A 19,130-nucleotide genomic window follows, 5' to 3' on the forward strand; every position below is an offset into this window, starting at 1 on the left:
CACCCACCCACACACCCACACACCCACACACACACACACCCTGAAACCACGCCCCCTCACTGATCAGAGAGCTGAAGACCTAGCAGACGGAGCAGCCGCCCTCGCGCATGGCTTTCACTCGGTCTTTGTGTGTTTTGATGTTTCCAGTTTTCTTTTTCAACTCTATTACTAACATAATAGAAAAAAACAAAAGTAAATGAAACAAAACAGGTGCTCTGCTCTGGCACGATGTATTTTGAACCCCGACAAGTGCAGGTGAGAATTCTGGGCTTCCCTTTCTGTTTGGGTGTTATATTCCATAACAGAATCTGCGGTGACACTGGTAATGAACAGGGTTTTGTTTTCTTTTTTATTTTATTTTTTTTTAATTTTTGGAGGCAGTAGCCCCAAACTTGTTATGTGGGGTGATCCCTGCTTCCATCTCCTCTGTGCTGGTGTTGTACGTCGCACTACACCTGGTGTACACAGTGCTGCGTATCAAACCCCGGGAGGACTTCATGCACACCGAGGAAGCAGCCCACCAAACCGTCTGTCACGTGGTTCTGGAAAAGAAGGCTTCCAACATGGAGGGACCAACATAGGTCTAGCGATGCTCCATCTAATGGCTGGAGAGGAGAGAGGACCAGAGACAGGCAACTGCTGTCTCCTGCCCTTAGCACCCTGCGCTAATCTATCACATCCAGGGCGGAGGAGGCACGTGAGTTGTGCAGGCACGTGACCTGTGCACACCCCATCTGCTGTGCCTCACCCCTATTCACTGCACCTCCGCGCTAAGGACTGGGTTCCCAGGACACACTCAACCCCTATCAAGAACCTCTCCCTACTTACCTCGGAGTCAAGAGAAAGCACCGAAGGAAGGGCGTGGCATTGAAACTGAAGCCCCCACTTTCCATGATCACAGACCTTGGAGCATACTTCAAGAGACGGTCCCTGCCTTGCCATCCACCTGTTGTTAGGCCCCCAGCCATAGAGCCAGAGGGTGCTTCACGCTACATGGCTCCCATCTACCACAGCTCATGGAGCAGATGGGCTTCTGTCCCCTGAAGGGCTGGGCCACCCCTTAATCTTCCCTTTGATATACAATAGACACGAAAAGCTAGAGGAGTCACACAAGAACCCTGCCTGCCACCATGTTTTTATGACAAAGGGTACTCGAATCCCTTTTGAGCCAGCCAGTGAAAGACAAACACCACGGGGTGCGGGAGTTAAGCAGGCATTCCAGAAGAGGAAAATGGGTTCTGGGCAGTTAAGTTTGAAATCCATTTATGTTCACTAATACTTGGAGGAATGAAAATTTAGAAGAACAATTGAAACATTGACTCAGTCACTCATCTGGCAAAGACAAGTTGACCTTGGTTGGCACGCTTAGGCAAGTGTGTGATACACACCCCTGCTTGCTCAGGTGGGAATGGGAGGTAGCCTGCTGCTGTTGCCACATCAAAGTCCCAGCCAGACTAGGCTGCTTCTGTCAACAGACATTCACCTCCTTACAGGACAGTCGGGACTGCCCTCCGAGGCCCCTGAGAGTCTGTGTGGCCGTCCCTCTGTGTCCTGATCTCCTCTCCAGAGGATCAGAAGACTCCCACAGTGACCACACTTAATCTTGTTAACCTCTCTAAAGACCTGGAGAAAGGAACTCCTACTCGAGGGTTGAAACAGACAAGCTCTCCAAATAGAAACCGTCCTAAATAAGTCAGAGCTAAAAAGATGGCGCCGGGGTGCCCAGTGAACCCTCGGCTCCTTCACCTGCCTCAACACTTGTGTTAGGCAGACAGAAGGTGGGACAGGAGGAACAGAAGAAATAAAGCTGGCAAACTGTGCTGACAGCACCTGGCTCTTCACTCTTGACTAAAACTGGAAACAAAGAAAACGTCCCAGCAGCCACGGGAAGCATCCATCAGACTGTGCAGAGAGAGAGCCACCATAGCACAGGCCAGCTCCAGCCTGCCCACTCCCCGGAAACTTAAGCTCTGTCCTTCCAGGACACCAGACTCCAGCACGGCCCTCTCCCAACGACCAACACACAGTTCAGCTTGCTGTGTGGACCCATCGTTTGAACACACAATGCTCTGTGTTGGTACACAAACCTTTCTATCTACCTGTCTGTCTGTCTAGCTTTTATCTGCCTATTTGTTTTTTAAATATTCTTTTTTTTTTTTTTTAAAGATTTATTTATTTATCATATGTAAGTACACTGTAGCTGTCTTCAGATTCTTCAGAAGAGGGCATCAGATCTTGTTACGGATGGTTGTGAGCCACCATGTACGTCCCAGCACTGCTTGTGGACGTTGTACATCGTGGTGCGCACTAGGCTCCGCACCACGATGTACAACGTCCACAAGCAGTTTCTCCCAGCCCGGTGGGCACCCATGGGCCTCCCTCGACCTCTCTCTCTCTCTCTCTCTCTCTCTCTCTCTCTCTCTCTCTCTCTCTCTCTCTCTCTCTCTCTGAGACAGGCTGTGGCCACCAAGCAAACCCAAAACCAGAGGCAGGAGCTGGGCGTGAACCTCTACGGGGTCCAGCAGCACCTGGCCCGCCTGCAGATGCAGCTGGAGAAGAGCCATGACCGGCACTCTCTGGCGGCCTGCGAGAGGAGGAGGATGGAGGAGGAGCTGCAGTGTGCCCGCGCCCTCTACAACAAGACCTCCCATACCGCCAATGAGGAGCGAAAGAAGTGTAAGGCACCCCGTGAACCCCGAGATCCAAGGCCATCACTGCCACGCCTGTCCCCTGAGTATTTGCATGTCGTTGAAGACACTGGCACGGCGATGACCTGTCCAGGAGGGTGTGCCGCCTTTTTTTTTTTTTTTTTTTTTTTGAAAGCAGGCCGTGCAGTGTGGCTCATTGGGGTGGTGTAGAGTGTAGAGAAGGGTCCACGGTGGTTCAAAAGACGAATCCAGAGAATGCGGAGCAGGTGGGTGGGACTCAGGGATGGGAGGGGCCATGCTACTGGACACCAGAACGGGATCAGGCAGTGCCCCAAACCAGACAGCAGCAGCCAATGGTGCAGAGGGACAGCGGAGAGGAGCCCAGGAAACCTGGGATCACGTGAGATGGGCCTCGCTGTGGGCAGTACCCACCCACCCNTTTTCGAGACAGGGTCTCTCTGTGCAGTCCTGGCTGTCCTGGAACTCACTCTGTAGACCAGGCTGGCCTCGAACTCAGAAATCTGCCTGCCTCTGCCTCTGCCTCCCAAGTGCTGGGATTAAAGGCGTGCGCCACCACCGCCCGGCCCTTTGCTCTTAACTTCCGATAAACGTTATGTATCAGTGGAAATCTATCTATGTATTGCTTATAACTGCCGATATTTAATTTTCTTGCAGTGTTGGGGGTGGAGCCAGGGCCATACACATGCGAGGCAGGCGCTCACCACTGGGCTAACGAACCCCCAGCCAGAGCAAACAAGTGTTGACGGAAGTGTAGCTTCCTTCATACCTCATCTTTCCAGCCTCACAGCAAGACCCCTGTGAGTTTGGTTCTGGGGAATCCATTGGAGCTGTGAGGCCCTGACTGAGGGACAGCACCCCCCTGCAGCTGCACCAGCAAGGGTCTGTCTCTGGGTCCTTCGGCGGTCAACCCACCTGCTGTGCTTGGGGCTCCTCCAAAGGGCCTTTGCGTTGTGCCTAAGCTGCTTCCCGCTCTCAAGTGGTAAGAAACCTGTGAGGTAGACGTGAGGATTCTCCAACACCACTCTGGGGAAATCTAGGTCTCTGCAGTGTGCCAGACAGATTTCCGGTAACTTTCGGATATGGAATGTATGTACACAAATACACACACTCTTTTGAGACGTGGCCTCAGTGTGTCACTCTGGCTGGCATAGAACCTGTGACCCTCCTGAGTGCTGACGTGGCAGACCTACACCACCGAATTTGACTGCTTAGCCGACTCTTGCTTCTTTCTGCCCTCTGATCGCGTTAGCGATTCCTCAGCCACAGAGCGTATGTCTTTATAGTTTACAGGTCATGCAGGGGCTGGGAGTACAGTTCAGTGCTTGAGGCGCTGTCTGTGCAAGCATAAGGATCTACACGCCAGGCGCCCGCCTAACCTGGGCACCGTGGAGTCCACTTGTAATCTTATTGCTGGGTGGGAGAGACAGGAAGATCCCAAGGGCCAGACCAATCAGCTCCAGGTTCCGTGAGAAATCGTATCAAACAATAAGGCAGGAAAGGAGAGATGGCTCGAAGTTTAGAGCATTGGCTCGTCTGCCAGAGACCCTAGATTCCAGCACCCACATGGCAGCTCACAACAATCTGCAAATCCAGTTCTAGGAAATCTTGTGTCTTCTTCTAGCCTATGAAAGCACCAGGCATGCATGTGGTACATACACAAACACACACACACACACACACACACACAGGCAAAGCACCCACGCACATGAGGAGGAGGAGGAGGAGGAGGAGGAGGAAGAAGAAATTTTAAGTCAGTAAGATAGAGATATAGGAAACCAGCTGGCTCTATCTCTAACTGCTATACAACTGAACACATGTGGATAAACATACACACAAGCACACATACACACAGGTAGCCCCAGTCCAGATGTAGATTATACATGCCTGTAATCCTAGCCTTGGGAAGGTGGTGGAGGCAGGAGAATCAGCAGTTTGAGGCCAATCTGGGATACAAACAGATTCTCTGAAAAATTAAAAAGAATCGTCTCCACCCAAGCTTGGTGCCACAGGTCTTTAATCCCAGCCCTTGGGAAGCAGAGGCAGGGGCATCCCTGTGAGCTCCAACCGCCTGCTGCATGTAGCCAGTTCAGGAAGCCTGATCCACGTAACCCGTTCCCAGCAGCCAGGGTCCCAAGAGTCTCCAGCGTCCCCATGAAGGAGGGCCCAGGTCAGAGTGCTGTCCCGAGGGTCCCAGGCCCTAGGAAGGGCATTGCTGAGCAGCCTTCTTCTCCACAGTGGCCGCCCTGCAGACGGAGATGGAGAGCCTGGCCCTGCACCTCTTCTACATGCAGAACATAGAGCAGGACGTGTGCGATGACATCCAAGTCATGAAGCAGGTGGTGAAGAAGACCGAGACAGAGAAGATGCGCGCGGAGATAGAGAAGAAAAAGCAGGTAGCCCTGTAAGCCGGTGCGGCGCAGCCCATCGCCAGGAAACCTCTGCTCCACAGGACAGACCTGGGGGAGAATTGACCTCAGCCCACCCCACCCCCACAGCTCCTTACCGCCGCTCTCTTTCTCTCAGGACCTGTTTGTGAACCAGCTCACCGAAAGGTCACACCAGCTAGAAGAAAACATCGCCCTGTTTGAGGCTCAATACTTGTCCCAAGCTGAGGACACACGGGTCCTCAGGAAAGCAGTGACTGAGGTAAGAGCCACCTCCAACGCCAGCGGAGTAGAAGCCACACACCTCCCCCTTTCCCCCCTCGCCCCGCCCCTCCCCCGCCCTCCGCCCGCACCTGGCCGGGTAGGTTCCACCAGACAGCACCAGCCCCATCTGCGCCCCGCCCCCTCCTCAGGCCATCGCAGAGATCGACACCATCGCCATAGAGAAGAAGCGCATCCTACAGCAGTGGACCACCAGCCTCGTGGGCATGAAGCACCGTAACGAGGCTTACAAGACAGTGATGGATGCGCTCAGGTACCACCCTCGGGAGGGGCAGCCAGGGACACTGTGGGCCCAGTGTGCTGGGGCCTGAGGATTGCCAGCAGAGCCACTCCACACAGGAGCATCGGGACCCACTCGCATCTCCATCCTTTGTCCCCAGCACCGGGAGAAGCCAAAGTCCTCGGGTCAGGCTTCCAGGCAGGATGTCAGAAAGAGACATTTATCAGTGGGAGACAAAGGTGCTCCTTCACTTTCACCACCCAAGCAGGAAGCCCCAGCCCTTCCCAGGTTGTTCCGGATTGTTCTGCCCTGGGGGGGGGGGGCACATTCCCGCCAGAATCCAGTTTCAGGTCCCACAAAAGGAAGGGATAACCAGAAGCTCCCAAGTGATGGGAATTTGATTCCAAAGGTGACTCACTCACGGCTCACGGGCTGGTCCTCTCTACCTTGGCACCCTCAGAGGCTTGAGAAAGAGTAGCTGCAGCTAGCTGGCCTACTAGGCGCTGCGTGCTGGGGAGATGGCTCAGAAGTTAAGAGAGTATGTTGTGTTTCCTGAATATCCAAGTTCAGTTCCCTGTGCCCATGTCAGGCAGCTTATAACCACCTGTAACTCTGCCTCCTGGAGGCTTAGCAACGCCCTCTTCTGGTCTCCTTGGACACCTGTGAGTGCATGTGCACACACAGACACACAGATAGACACAGAGACACAGACAGACACGTACACACACATACAGAGACACACAGACAGATACACATACAGAGACAGACAGACAGACACACACATATATATAATTTTGTAAGGAAATGATAAAGGAATAAAGGCCAGGAGTACCGCTTCATGGTGAGGGCCTGCCTAGCAGACACAGGGTCCAGGCTCCACTCCCTATGCTGGGAGCAAAAGGCCGAGGTGTGCGAGTGTGACAGCTCACTTAACAAACAACAAAACCACAAGACATTTTTTTACATGGATAATATTGGATTTAAAATATTCATTTCTGTTTGTTTTGTTTTGTTTTTCAGTCAGCAATACTAAACCAAAGGTAGCTTTGTGGAGCTGTCCAGGGGATTATGCACAAGGCTTGTTTTCACCTTAAGTGCACAGGCAGAGGGAACAAGACCAGCTGTGTGGATGTGGTTCCCTCCGCCTTCCTGCTGCTGTTTGTTTGTTTGTTTGTTTTGAGCTAGCACATGTGACACTCTGTGTGTGAGTTTGTGTGTGTGTGTGTGTGTGTGTGTGTGGTGTGGTGTGGTGTGTGTGTGTGAGAGAGACAAGGAGTAATTGGAGTGATGAGCCTGCCCTGCCCAGCAGGCTGACAGGCTGACTGGTGACTGAGCATCAGTGTCTGCATCTAGAACAGGATAACATCATCCTGACAGGCAGGTGACCCTCCCAGTCCTTGGATTCCTTCCTATAATCATAACAGCAGAGACCCGTAACCCTGGGTTCTCAACAGGTTCCATCAGTGGTCCTGTTGATCCACTAGAAAATAGCTGTCGAGGGCGGGGCGGAAGTCTTGGCTGGTGAAATAAATGCATGCCGCCCAAGCATGGGGACCTGAGCACAGCCCCACAGAACCCATGTAAGAAAAGGCTTTCCGAGACAGAGTCTGTCCATGTGGCTCTGGGCATCTGGAGGTTGCTATGTAGACCAGACTGGCCTCAAACTCACGGAGACCAGCCTGCCTCTGCCTCCCGAGTGCTGGGGTTAAAGGCATGTGTCACCACATCTGGCTAAACATTTATTTACCTATTGGTGTCTTTAGTGTAGATATGTGTCTTACCTACATGTATGTCTATGCAGTGCACCTGTGTGCAGGATACACGAAGGCCAGAAGGCATCTGACCCCTTGGAAATGGAGTTATGGGTAACTGTGAGCCACTATGTGGGTGTGAGACTCGAACCTGGATCCTCTGGAAGGGCAGCCAGTGTTCCTAACTACTGAGCCACCCCTGCAGCTAAGGGTGCACACACACACTTATATTCCCAGAACCATGCCACCACTGCACTGGCATTCCTGGGTCAGGTAGGGAAGCAGGCCGAGCAAGCAGCATTCCATCACGGCCTCTGCTTCCATCAGTCCCTGCCTCCAGGTTCCCGCCTTGGCTTCCCTCAGTAATGGACTGTACATAGCCTGGGAATCGAACAAACCCCTTCCTCCCCAAGCTGCTTTTGGTCGGGGTTTTATCACAGCAACGGAAAAGCGAACTTAGAAGACACACATAGAGAAATAAATAGCAGTCAAGAGTTGGCACCCGGGCTGACAAGATGGCTCAGTGGGTAAGAGCACCCGACTGCTCTTCTGAAGGTCCAGAGTTCAAATCCCAGCAACCACATGGTGGCTCACAACCATCCGTAACAAGATCTGACGCCCTCTTCTGGTGTGTCTGAAGACAGACAGCTACATTGTACTTACATATAATAATAAATAAATTAAAAAAAAAAAAACAGCCACATACCTCGAGCCGCCCATGTCTCAGCTATGACCATCTTGCCCATAGCAGGCTTTACCCCTCTGGCTTTTCAGGGAGTGTCAGCATCAGGAGAAGTCCACAGACGGTGAGATCGAAGTCTGCAAGAAGTCCATCATGCAGGAGGAGGAGAAGAATGAGAAGCTGGCCCGTCTCCTGAACCGCGCGGAGACAGAAGCCACACTGGTGCAGAAGATGATCGCCCAGTGCTTAAGCAAGCAAGAGGCTCTGCAGACGGAGTTTAACACGTACCAGCTCGCCCTGCAGGACACGGAGATGATGCTGAACAAGGGCTGTGTGGTGAGCCCCGGCCCCCAACCCCAACCTCTACCCTCAGCCAGCCCGTGGGAGGCCCTCTGTGGGCAAGACCTACGCTCAGCTCTTTACAGGAACACTCGGCAGTCTTGAGCGAGCTCCAGGCCACCCGCCAGGCTTTCCACCAGGAGCAGGAGCTACGGCAAAAGATGGACGCGTCCATCCTGGACAAGCTGCAGGAACACGGGACCTCCAGCAAGATGACCAAGTACTTTCATCAGCTCCTTCGGAAGATGCAAAAGGAAAACACCAACCTGGTAGGTAGGCCCCAGCAGACAGAGCAGGGGCTGGGCTGGAGCCAGAGACCGTGAGCGAAGAATTCAGGGGTGGGGTGGGGGAGGGGTGTTCATTACCTTGTTTCTAGCTGTCAAGGCAATACTTTCTATAATTATGGTTTTTGTTTTTTGGTTGGTTTGTTTGTTTGTTTGTTTTTTGGTTTTTCGAGACAGGGTTTCTCTGTATAGCCCTGGCTGTCCTGGAACTCACTTTGTAGACCAGGCTGGCCTCGAACTCAGAAATCTGCCTGCCTCTGCCTCCCAAGCGCTGGGATTAAAGGCATGCACTACAACGCCCCGTTTATGTATTTATTTTTTATTTTTGCTTTTTTTCTTTTATTTATTTCTTTCTTTTTTTTTAAAAAGATTTATTTATTTATTATATTTAGGTACACTGTAGCTGTCTTCAGACGCTCCAGAAGAGGGAGTCAGATCTTGTTAAGGATGGTTGTGAGCCACCATATGGTTGCTGGGATTTGAACTCTGGACCTTTGGAAGAGCAGTTGGGTGCTCTTACCTGCTGAGCCATCTCACCAGCCCTTTTTTTTTTTCTTTTTTTTTTTTCTTTTTTGAGATAGGGTTTGTAGCTCTGGCTGCCTGGAAGTTGGTAGACCAGGCTGGCCTTGAACTCAGAGATAAGAGATCTGCCTGTCTCTGCCTCCCAAGTACAGGGACTAAAGATGTGGCCCTATAATTTAATTAATTACTTAATTAACTTACTTTCTGTGGGGCTAGAGATTGAGCCCAGAGTCCAGCACATGCCAGGCTAGTGATGTACCACTGAGAGGCCCTGAGACCCCTTTCCTTCTTGCTCAAGACAGGGTCTCACGTTGCTCCTGCTAGCCTCACACTCACTACTGTGTGTGTGTGTGTGTGTGTGTGTGTGTGTGTGTGTGTGTGTGTGTGTTGGGAGTATAGACCTGGGCCACCACACCCAATTTATTGGGCCCGAAGAGTAGCCACACACCTCCCCAGCTCCCCAAGACATCTCTTTGTTTTGAGTCGGGGCCTCACTAAGTTGCCTGGGCTGACCTTGAACTTAAGCTGTAGCCCAGGCTAGGCTCAAACTTATGATCAGCATGGCCTGGTTAGTCTCTCGAGCAGCTGGGATGACACATCCAGCCAATAATTTCTTACTGTAAAAAACCTGGAGAACCTGAGTGCGGTCTGGTCCCGGGTTCTTCCCTCCAGCATGGGGCAGAGGTAGGGGTGGGGGAGGGGAGGAGGAAGGGGGGGGAAACACAGAAAGACACAATGAAAACAGTAAGAGGCTGTGTAGACCTGCCATCCAGGAAACCCTGCCTATGTTTCTTTCCTTCTGTACACATTTAGACACACACACACACATACACAAACACACACATCATGCTAACACTGCATTCTTGTTAGATAATCTGGTTCCAGGTCCAATCAAATACATTTTTTTATTAGTTTCATTGAACTGTGACACAGTTTTATTTTTATTATTTTATGTATATGAGTACACTGTAGCTATGCAGATGGTTGTGAGCCTTCATGTGGTTGTTGGGAATTGAATTTTAGGACCCCTGCTCACTTTGGTCAGCCCCACTTGCTCAGTCCCTGCTCTCCCTGGCCCAAAGATGTATTATTATACATAAGTACACTGTAGCTGACTTCAGACCCACCAGAAGAGGGCATCAGATTTCATTACAGATGGTCGTGTGTCACCACGTGGTTGCTGGGATTTGAACTCGGGACCTACGGAAGAGCAGTCAGTGCTCTTACTCGCTGAGCCATCTCGCCAGCCCCCTGTGACACAGTTTTATTTTATTTTATTTTTTGAGACTGGTCTCTCTCTGTAGCCGACTGTCCCAGGATTTACCACAGAGCACATGCCGGCCTCAGACCCATGGCTGTCTACGTGCCTCCAGCTCTCAAGTGCTGGTTTGTGGCGTGAGCCCCCCCCCACCCTGCTCATGGTTTTCCTCCATCACATGGTAGGATCCCGCTGGAATCTCTGTCTCGGGTGGCCCTGAGGGGGGCATGGCCCCACCCCCTAAAGGAGCATTGCAGCCTGGCTGAGTCTGGCTGAGGACACATCCCCACAGGAGGACTGCTATGTCGTCATCTCACACCACACAGTCTTAGGAAGAGAGTCTGGCCCGGCCCGGCCAGGCCAGTGCTGGTCCATGCTATCAGCTGCCCCATCCCATGCAGATACACTCCCTACATTTTCTTTTTCTTCTTAAGATTTATTTATGTGTTATTTTATGTATATGAGTACACTGCTGTACAGATGGTTGTGAGCCATCATGTGGTTGCTGGAAATTGAATTTAGGACCTTTGCTCGCTCCGGACAGTCCTGCTCGCACCAGCCCCGCTTGCTCCGGCGCTGCTTGTTCCGGCCCAAAGATTTATTTATTATTAAAAATAAGCACACTGCAGCTGCCCTCAGACACACCAGAAGAGGACGTCAGATCTCATTTCGGATGGTTGTGAGTCATCATGTGGTTGCTGGGATTTGAACTCGGGACCTTCAGAAGAGCAGTCAGTGCTCTTAACGCCTGAGCCAGATGGAGTGGATCTCCAGCCCCACCTCCCTACATTTTCAGCTCCAGTTGTGCCACCCCAACCCAGGCTGTCTGGTTCCATCCTGGAACCTGGGAGATGGGGAACACCCAGGTGTCTCTTCAGTTAAGTCTTGAATCCAGCTCCCTTGAGAACCTGAGCCTCAGGACTCCCTCTGGTCAGGGCCTTGGGTGCAGGCAGCTTCAGGCCCCGGGGGCTCAGCTGTCTTTCCTGTTATCTGGAGGGAGGCAAAGGATCTGACCTGCCCAGTGGCCAGCCACCGCTCCTGACATGTGACTACTTGGTCACTTCTGCCCTGACAGGACACAGCTGGCAGCAGCTAATGCATATATGGCCCAGCTGGATCTCCTTGGAATCTCCTTTTCTTGGGAGCAGGGCAGGGATCGAGCGAAGGTGGTTAAGTACTTTTGAATGGTGGGTGTGAAGTAGCCTGCCCGGCCCCATGGCTGCCCAGACCAGTCTCACTCAGCCCCACCCTGCCCTATCCTAGATTGGGCATGACCTATCACCACCTTTTCCCACCAGAGGGCAGTAAAGAGTCTTAGGCTAACAACTTTGTGTGTTACCATGGTTTTCAAACAGAAGTGGAGCCCTTGAAAGGGGACACCCGTACTCAAAAGTCCTGTGCACTGGTGACAGGTGAGGGAGGGAAGGAGCCTGTCTGGGGAGAGGATCAGGAGGCAGTCACGTTCTGTCCGGAGCTGGTGCAGGAGGAAGGGGGTGGGGGAGATGTCAACTCAGAATCTCATCACAAACTCAGAGGCAGTGACAAGGTGACAAGGTTCTGAGGTCCTGGGCAGCCAAGCTGCTTGCCTTGGGTGGCAGAGGGCACTGTTCCATCTAAACACAGTACAAGAGGAAGAAAGATACCATACCCTGAAAGGGATCAGGATACGGAGTCCCACTGTGGCGCACTGCACCTCCGTCAAAAAACAGACAGCTTTAATCTCAGCACCTGGGAGGCAGAGGCAGGTGGATCGCTGTGAGTCTGAGGTCAGCCAGCACTACACACTGGAAGACTCTCAAAGAAAAATTTTTTTCTTTTAATTACATAAGAAAATGAGACAGGATCTGTCAGACTAGAGTTCAGTGGAATGTGGTCCCACCATGCTCTCCGAAGGAGCACAGGATGTAGTACACTACACTGGGAGAAAGGTAGGATTCCAGGTGTCCTTCTGGTGGCTTTGTGACAAGAGTCGCCCATGATTCAACACCTTCCCTCCCCAAACTTGTGCCCTGCGTGTTTACAAGAAAACCCAGACATGGATAGCTTACTTTCTCCTCCGCTCGCTCCTCCCTTCCCCTCCCCTCCCCTCCCCTCCCTTCAAGGTATAATATAACCTATATAACCCTGGCTGGCCTGGAATTCAATATGTAGACCAAGGTGTTCTCAAACTCAAGGTGATCCTCCTGCCTCTGCCACTCACATGCTGGGATTAAGGACATGAAGCAGCCAGGAGCAGAGGCAGGGGGATCTCTGAGTTTGAGGCCAGCCTGGTCTACAGAGCAAGTTCCAGGACAACCAGGACTACACAGAGAAACCCCATCTTAAGAAATAAACAAACAGGAGCTGAAGAGATGGCTCAGTGGATAAGAGCACTGACTACTCTTCCAGAGGCTCTGAGTTCAACTCCCAGCAACCACATAGTGGCTCACAACCATCTGTAATAGGATCTGATGCCCTCTTCTGGTGTGTTTGGAGAAAGTGACAGTGTAATCAAATAAATAAAACAAATAAATTATCTTTTTTTTTAAAGTGTCTTAAAAAAATAAACAAACCAGCATTCCAGCCCCCAATCCCTTTTTTGAGAGAGAGAGAGAGAGAGAGAGAGAGAGAGAGAGAGAGAATGTCTTTTGTGCCCACACTTCAGCCTCCCATGAGCTAGGATCACAGGCATGAGCCACAACACTGCTTTATTTTATGCACGCTGTCTCCATTGGGTAAGCAGGCCCCTTGTGCTTTGTGGTGGTCCTTGAAGGTCCTTGAGATACAGGGCCAGTCAGCTTCCTCCTGGTGGCATGCAGGGATCTCCTCGGTATACCAGTAGAATGTCAAGGACACAGCAGTCTAGCCCAGTCAAATGGCGGAGAACGCTCACACCTATCGCCCTTCGTGCCCTCAGGTAACACATCTTTCAAAAATTGACGGCGATATCGCCCAGGCCACCCTGGACATCACCAACACCAACTGCAAAATAGACATGCATAAGAAGACGCTGGCAGAGCTAGACAAGGAGGTAAAGAGGTTCAACGAGCTCATCACCAACAGTGAGAGCGAGATCGTCCGGCGCACCATCCTCATCGAGAGGAAGCAGAGCCTCATCAACTTCTTCAACAAGCAGCTGGAGCAGATGGTGTCTGAGCTGGGGGTGAGCCACGGCCTGGGAGCTCACAGATATCTGGCACCTCTCCCCGCTCCCCTCCCCCATCACAGTAGTGAAGTGTCCAGGTGTGAGGGCACTCTGAGCCCCTGGAGTCAATGCCTTGAATCATGCTTCTCCATAGCCCACTCCAAAAGAAGGTCTTCCAGGAACTAGCTCAATCGGCAAGGCAGTTGCTTTGTCGCCATAAAGATGTGGGTCCACCCAGCACCCACAGTAAAAGCCAGGCAGGGGACCTCTGCACCCCAGGGCTGGGAAAGAGGCTGTAGTATTGCTGTGGCCTGCTGGCCCGTCCGGCTAACCAGCCAGTGAGTAACAGGTTCAGCAGGAGACCCTGCCTAAACAAACTAACTCTCAGTGTGGAAACCTTACCTCCATGGCTACACGAGCACGCACACGCACGCACGCACACTCATGCACACACACACACACACACACACACATATATATATATATATATATATCTCACATAAGTAATAATAATAATGCTCACCCGTGGAGCCCAAGGCTCATGCTTCACTATGATTAAATCTGCTTCAGGGGGAAGAAGCTGGGCCCCTGGAACTGGAGATCAAAAGGCTGTCGAAGCTGACAGAAGAGTACAACACGGGAGTGGCTGAGGCGCAGATGACCTGGTTGCGTCTGCAGCAGGAACTGGTCCAGGTCACACATGAGCGGGAGGAGCAGCTGGTGTCCGTGGACCAACTGAAGAAGGAGGTGCACATCATGGAGCAAAAGAAGCTTCGCATAGAGAGTGAGCCCGGGGCGCTCGGGGGAAGGGACTGCACAGCACTAAGCTCTGTCAGCCCCGCGAACCCCAGCAGTCAGTGGGCTGTAAGTTTGAGGCTGGCCTGGGCTACATAGAAAGACCCTGTTTCAAAACAAAAGCAGAGCAAGCCACGAAAATGCTGAAGCCACCTAGCCTGTTATTCACCTGTGCTCCCGAGGTCTGTGGGGGATGGAGACAAAACACTCCTTCAAGGGAACTCTGAGATCTGTGGATCTCAGAGAAATGCAGCCAATCTCCTCAACCCCGCCCCTAATTAGAGTTAGAGCCTTTTGTTCCCACCCACCCCAGACCTCAGAAGCTCAGTTGAAAACCCTTAGCCACCGCAGAGCGTGGGTTCCACCGGGTTGACCCTGTTCTCTGGAGGAACGACCTTACAGCCGCCTCACCAACTGTATCTGAGACCCCAGGGCCTGCCAGTGTCACCACCAGCCTAGAGCCCCAGACTGGGACTTCCTGGGTCCCACGTGGTTCAGTTAGGTCTCCGAAATGTCTGGAGCGACTGTGCCTACCCACTACCCAGAGATCCCACCGCATGCCCTTGGCTCCCCGCAGCTACCTACCTGCTGGGGAGGATCAGGTGTGAGGCTGCCTGGCACGGAGGGGATGAGAAGTGTGGGAAGGCTGAACTGGCAGGATGCAAAGCCCACACCCACACCCACACCCACACCCACCCGCTGATACAAAGTTAACCTGCAAAGTCGTAGCTCTGAGCCAGCCAAGGATACTGGTGTGGGAATGGCAATGAAAATCAGAATTGTGTGCTACCTGCTGTCCGGCATGGTGGCACACGCCTTTAATCCCAGCGCTTGGGAGGCAGAGGCAGGCAGATTTCTCAGTTCGAGGCCAGCCTGGTCTACAAATGAGTTCTAGGACAGCCAGGGCTATACAGAGAAACCCTGTCTCAAAAAAAAAAAAAAAAAAAAAAAAAGTGTGCTCCCTGCTGCCTTTTTTTTTTTTTTTTTCCACCAAAAAGGGCAAGAAAATCTTTTGTCTGTCTTCTTCCCATCCCGCTTTCCCCAGATACCCAGAGCACGCACCCCTGCTCTCGGCCCCAGTCCACCCCACGCTCTGCCCCACCTACCCCACGCTCCGCCCCACCCACCTCTGCTCTCTGCCTGCCTGGGCTTCTGCAGTACATGGTCCTTGCAGTTCCCTCCAGGGACCAGGCTTTGGAAAAGAAAGTCCAGGATCACACACACACACATACACACACACACACACACACACACACACACACACACACACACCATCCGTGGAGGAGCACCTAGTTGAATCAGACCGGGCAAGAAGGAGCCACAGGAAGGCATGGCTGCTGCCTGCTGAGGACCCCTAACCCTTCATCATCCCCCCACTTGCCTGTCCCCTGCAGGCAAGATTGAGCATGAGAAGAAGGAGCAAAAGATAGTGAGCCGCCACATGAGGGACCTGGACAACGACCTGAGCAAGCTCAACATGCTGCTGGACAAGAACCGATGCAGTTCAGAACTGCTGGAGCAGAACAATGTAGCAGCTGAGAAAGAGTTTCTGCGAGTGCTGAAGGCCAGTACCACCCCCTGCCCCCTCAGGCACCGGCAGGGTGTGGTGGAGGGCACGCACGCACGCATGCACACACGCAGGTCCTCCATCTGGGCAGCCTCCCTAGAGGGGCTTGCGGAGGGATCCGGATGTCGGTCTGAGCCCTGGCAGGTCCTGATGGGCTCTAGACGCCACCGTCACCGCCACCACCCTGAGCCTTCCTCACAGCTCTCCTTGGTCCCCACAGGACTTGGAAAGAGAGACCATTCAAATGCAGGAAAAGCTGATGGAACTCTCTGAGGAAAAGGCCACCCTCCTCAACAGCCTCGTGGAGACCGAGTGAGTAAGGTTGCGTGCGGCCCATGCTAAAGGTCACCAGGCCTGTGAAGAGTCTATGCGGAGGAATGGCCACCAAATATTGGCACCACTGAGTTATGTCTGAAGGCTGCCTTTATGAGCCCCAGGAGAACCACAGAACCACCATACACCTGTAAAACACCTCTTGGCAGCAACCACCAGCCAGGCCAGTTGCCTCTGGATATGGAGTGGTTTCTTTGAGATAAACTTTATAAATTAATCTAATTTTTATGAAAAAAAAAAAAGTAGTAACACACAAACCCAACCCTAAGCATTTTACACTATGACCAAGCATTGAGAATGGAAAAGAAAAGGAAAAACAGGGAGCTGGCTCAGTGGATGAGGGAGCTTGCCGCATAAGCATGAGGACCCGAGTTCAAGTCCCCAGCACCCATGTAAGCCAGGCATGGTCAGGTGTGCCACAGCCCCAGATGATAGAGCTCTGGGCTCAGTGAGAGACCTTGTCCCCTGAGAATACATGAAGAACGCATTGAGCAGGAAACCCCATGTCTCCTGGCTTTGGTAGGTGCACAGTGCATGCCAAGCCCCGGGCAGAGGCGGGTTCCTGTCACACACACACCCCTCCCCCAACTAAAACTGCCCTGCTTCTGACACTGCCTCTTCTGCCTCCGAAGGCATCAAATCATGCTGTGGGAGAAGAAAATCCAACTGGCCAAGGAGATGCGCAACTCGGTGGATTCCGAGACCGGGCAGACAGAGATCCGTGCCATGAAGGCGGAGATCCACAGGATGAAGGTAAGCCATCTCGGCGCCGTGGGCACGGGTCGTCCCGTAGGCTGCACATTGGGCCACGTCGGGAACCAGAGCCGCCCTGCCAGTGACAGCCGTTGAGATTCCCAGGGGGGACCTGCTGCTTGCTGCACAGTGACTGCATTCTAGCAAACGTGGCTGCAGGCTCTGTGTCAACACCCACCTCTCACACCAGGATATGCCTGCACTGTGCAGAATATGATCCTAGGACAGCCAGGAGATGCACGGCGCCTCATAAAATGGGTTTTATCTCAACCCCAAACAACCAAGAGCCTCTGATCTTTTCAAATACTGGTTGGAAAGCCTGGTTTCCCAGCCCACGAATCCCACTGTGGGACAAAGAGCCTCATATGGGTTGGTGTGGTGGTCACATCTCTAATACCAGCAATTTGAGGCCAGCCTGGTCTAAACAAGAAGTTTCAAGCGAGCCAGGGTGACACAGTGAGACCCTGTCTTAAAGAACAGCTGAGAAAACCAGGTCCAGAGGGTCCTCATCCCATTTCTGAGGTGTAGCTCGACTTCACTAAATGACAAGTGACCATCAGTTTAAGGTTCAAGACCTTAAGGACAATAATAAGAGCCATTAGTGGCTAGAGAGATGGCTCAGTGGGTAAGAACACCACCGGTTCTTCTCCCAGAGGTTCCAGAGTCAGCTCACAACTGTCTGTAATTCCTGTCCCAGGGATCAGGTGTCCCCTACTGGCCTTCACGGGCACCAGGCATGCACATGGCCTAAAGACACATGTGCAGGCAAGATGCCTGTATACACAGAGTAAAAATTTAAATTTAAAAAAAAAAAACAAAAAACAAAAAACATCAGGGCTGGGGAGATGGCTCAGTGGGTAAGAGCACTGACCGCTCTTCCAGAGGTCCTGAGTTCAATTCCTAGCAACCACATGGTGGCTTACAACCATCTGTACTGGGAGCTGGGATCTGATGCCCTCTTCTGGTGTGTCTGAAGACAGCTACAGTGTACTCACAAACATAAAATAAAGAAATGATTCTTTAAAACAAACAAACAAATACCCCAAAAACCTGAAGGTCAAGCCACTTTAAAAAATATAGATGAACTAATCCATTAGATGAGCTAATCAAAGCATCCTCATTTTCCATGTTATGTAAAGGCCTCTGGCTGTTGGCTATTCTTTAGCTCTCACGCATGAGCTGAGCAAGGACGTAGTTTGGCATTAAAGTGCTCGTGTAGGAGTGACTGATTGCCAATTTGACAGGACCTGCAATCACCCAGAAGACGATGTCTGGGTGTCCCTGTGAGGGATCATCTAGATTCGTTAGCCCTGAGCATGCCTCTGAGGGGTTACAGTTGACTGGAGTCACCTGAACCATGGGCCCCACTGTGTCATGAACTGTAGTCCTGGACTCAGTAAAGCAGACGGGGACCTGAGTGCCAGCATTCCTTGCTGCCTGTGGATACAGCATGACCAGCCAGCCAAGCCCCTGCTCCCTTCCCCACCATGACGGACTCTGCCCCTCAGAACTGCAAGTCAGAATAAGTCCTTTCTTTTTTTGTAAAGATATTTTGTCACAGCAGAAAATAAGTAATTAATACATCTAGCATCTGTAAAATATAATGACAGTCACCTCTATCTATGCCTGTAATCCATCCCAGCATCCAGGCAAGGGAACATCAAGTTCAAGACCACCCTCAACTCCATAGTGAGACCCTGTATCAAAAAGAAAAAAAAAATCTAAAAAAATCCTCAATTTAATATTCAAAGCATAGGCAGGCTGGATATAGTGATGCAGACCTGTAATGCCAGCCCTCGGGAGGCCGAGGCCGGAGGATCAGTGCCACGGGCCACCCCAGTCGAGTACGAGGGTCCTTGGAATGAAGGTCCTCGAAGCTAGGTGGGTAAGGATTTGGCGGTGACAAACAGAAACAAACACAGAGGCAGTGTGAATCTGAGTGTATTTTGCAGCTCTCAAGCAGGGGATTTTATACATTAAAAAACCAAACGTTACATCTCTTAGAAACTATATCCAGTGAAACAATCACAGATATGAACAAAAATCACTTGGCACAGTAAAGCACAAAAATCACCCAAGCATTACAACTTTGAAACTATGTATTCAGTGGATCACAAACAGAACAGGTAACATCATTATAAACCATCAAAATATAACAATTCTAAAA

At 51.7% G+C, this 19,130-nt stretch overlaps 1 protein-coding gene across 1 annotated transcript in view; it reads left to right on the plus strand.

Annotated features, from left to right (window-relative positions):
- Ccdc40 (coiled-coil domain containing 40) overlaps positions 1–19,130 on the plus strand; it is a 36,779-nt gene that overhangs the window by 9,615 nt on the left and 8,034 nt on the right. The window contains exons 8-18 of the mRNA XM_029546428.1: positions 2,457–2,676; positions 4,905–5,062; positions 5,193–5,315; positions 5,467–5,588; positions 8,081–8,324; positions 8,414–8,596; positions 13,288–13,533; positions 14,086–14,299; positions 15,705–15,874; positions 16,098–16,189; positions 16,843–16,963. Of these exons, the coding sequence (XP_029402288.1) occupies positions 2,457–2,676; positions 4,905–5,062; positions 5,193–5,315; positions 5,467–5,588; positions 8,081–8,324; positions 8,414–8,596; positions 13,288–13,533; positions 14,086–14,299; positions 15,705–15,874; positions 16,098–16,189; positions 16,843–16,963 (1,893 nt within the window). The remainder of the gene's footprint in view (positions 1–2,456; positions 2,677–4,904; positions 5,063–5,192; positions 5,316–5,466; positions 5,589–8,080; positions 8,325–8,413; positions 8,597–13,287; positions 13,534–14,085; positions 14,300–15,704; positions 15,875–16,097; positions 16,190–16,842; positions 16,964–19,130) is intronic.

This window comes from Mus pahari, chromosome 14 (assembly GCF_900095145.1).
Source record: "Mus pahari chromosome 14, PAHARI_EIJ_v1.1, whole genome shotgun sequence".
Taxonomy (NCBI): Eukaryota; Metazoa; Chordata; class Mammalia; order Rodentia; family Muridae; genus Mus; species Mus pahari.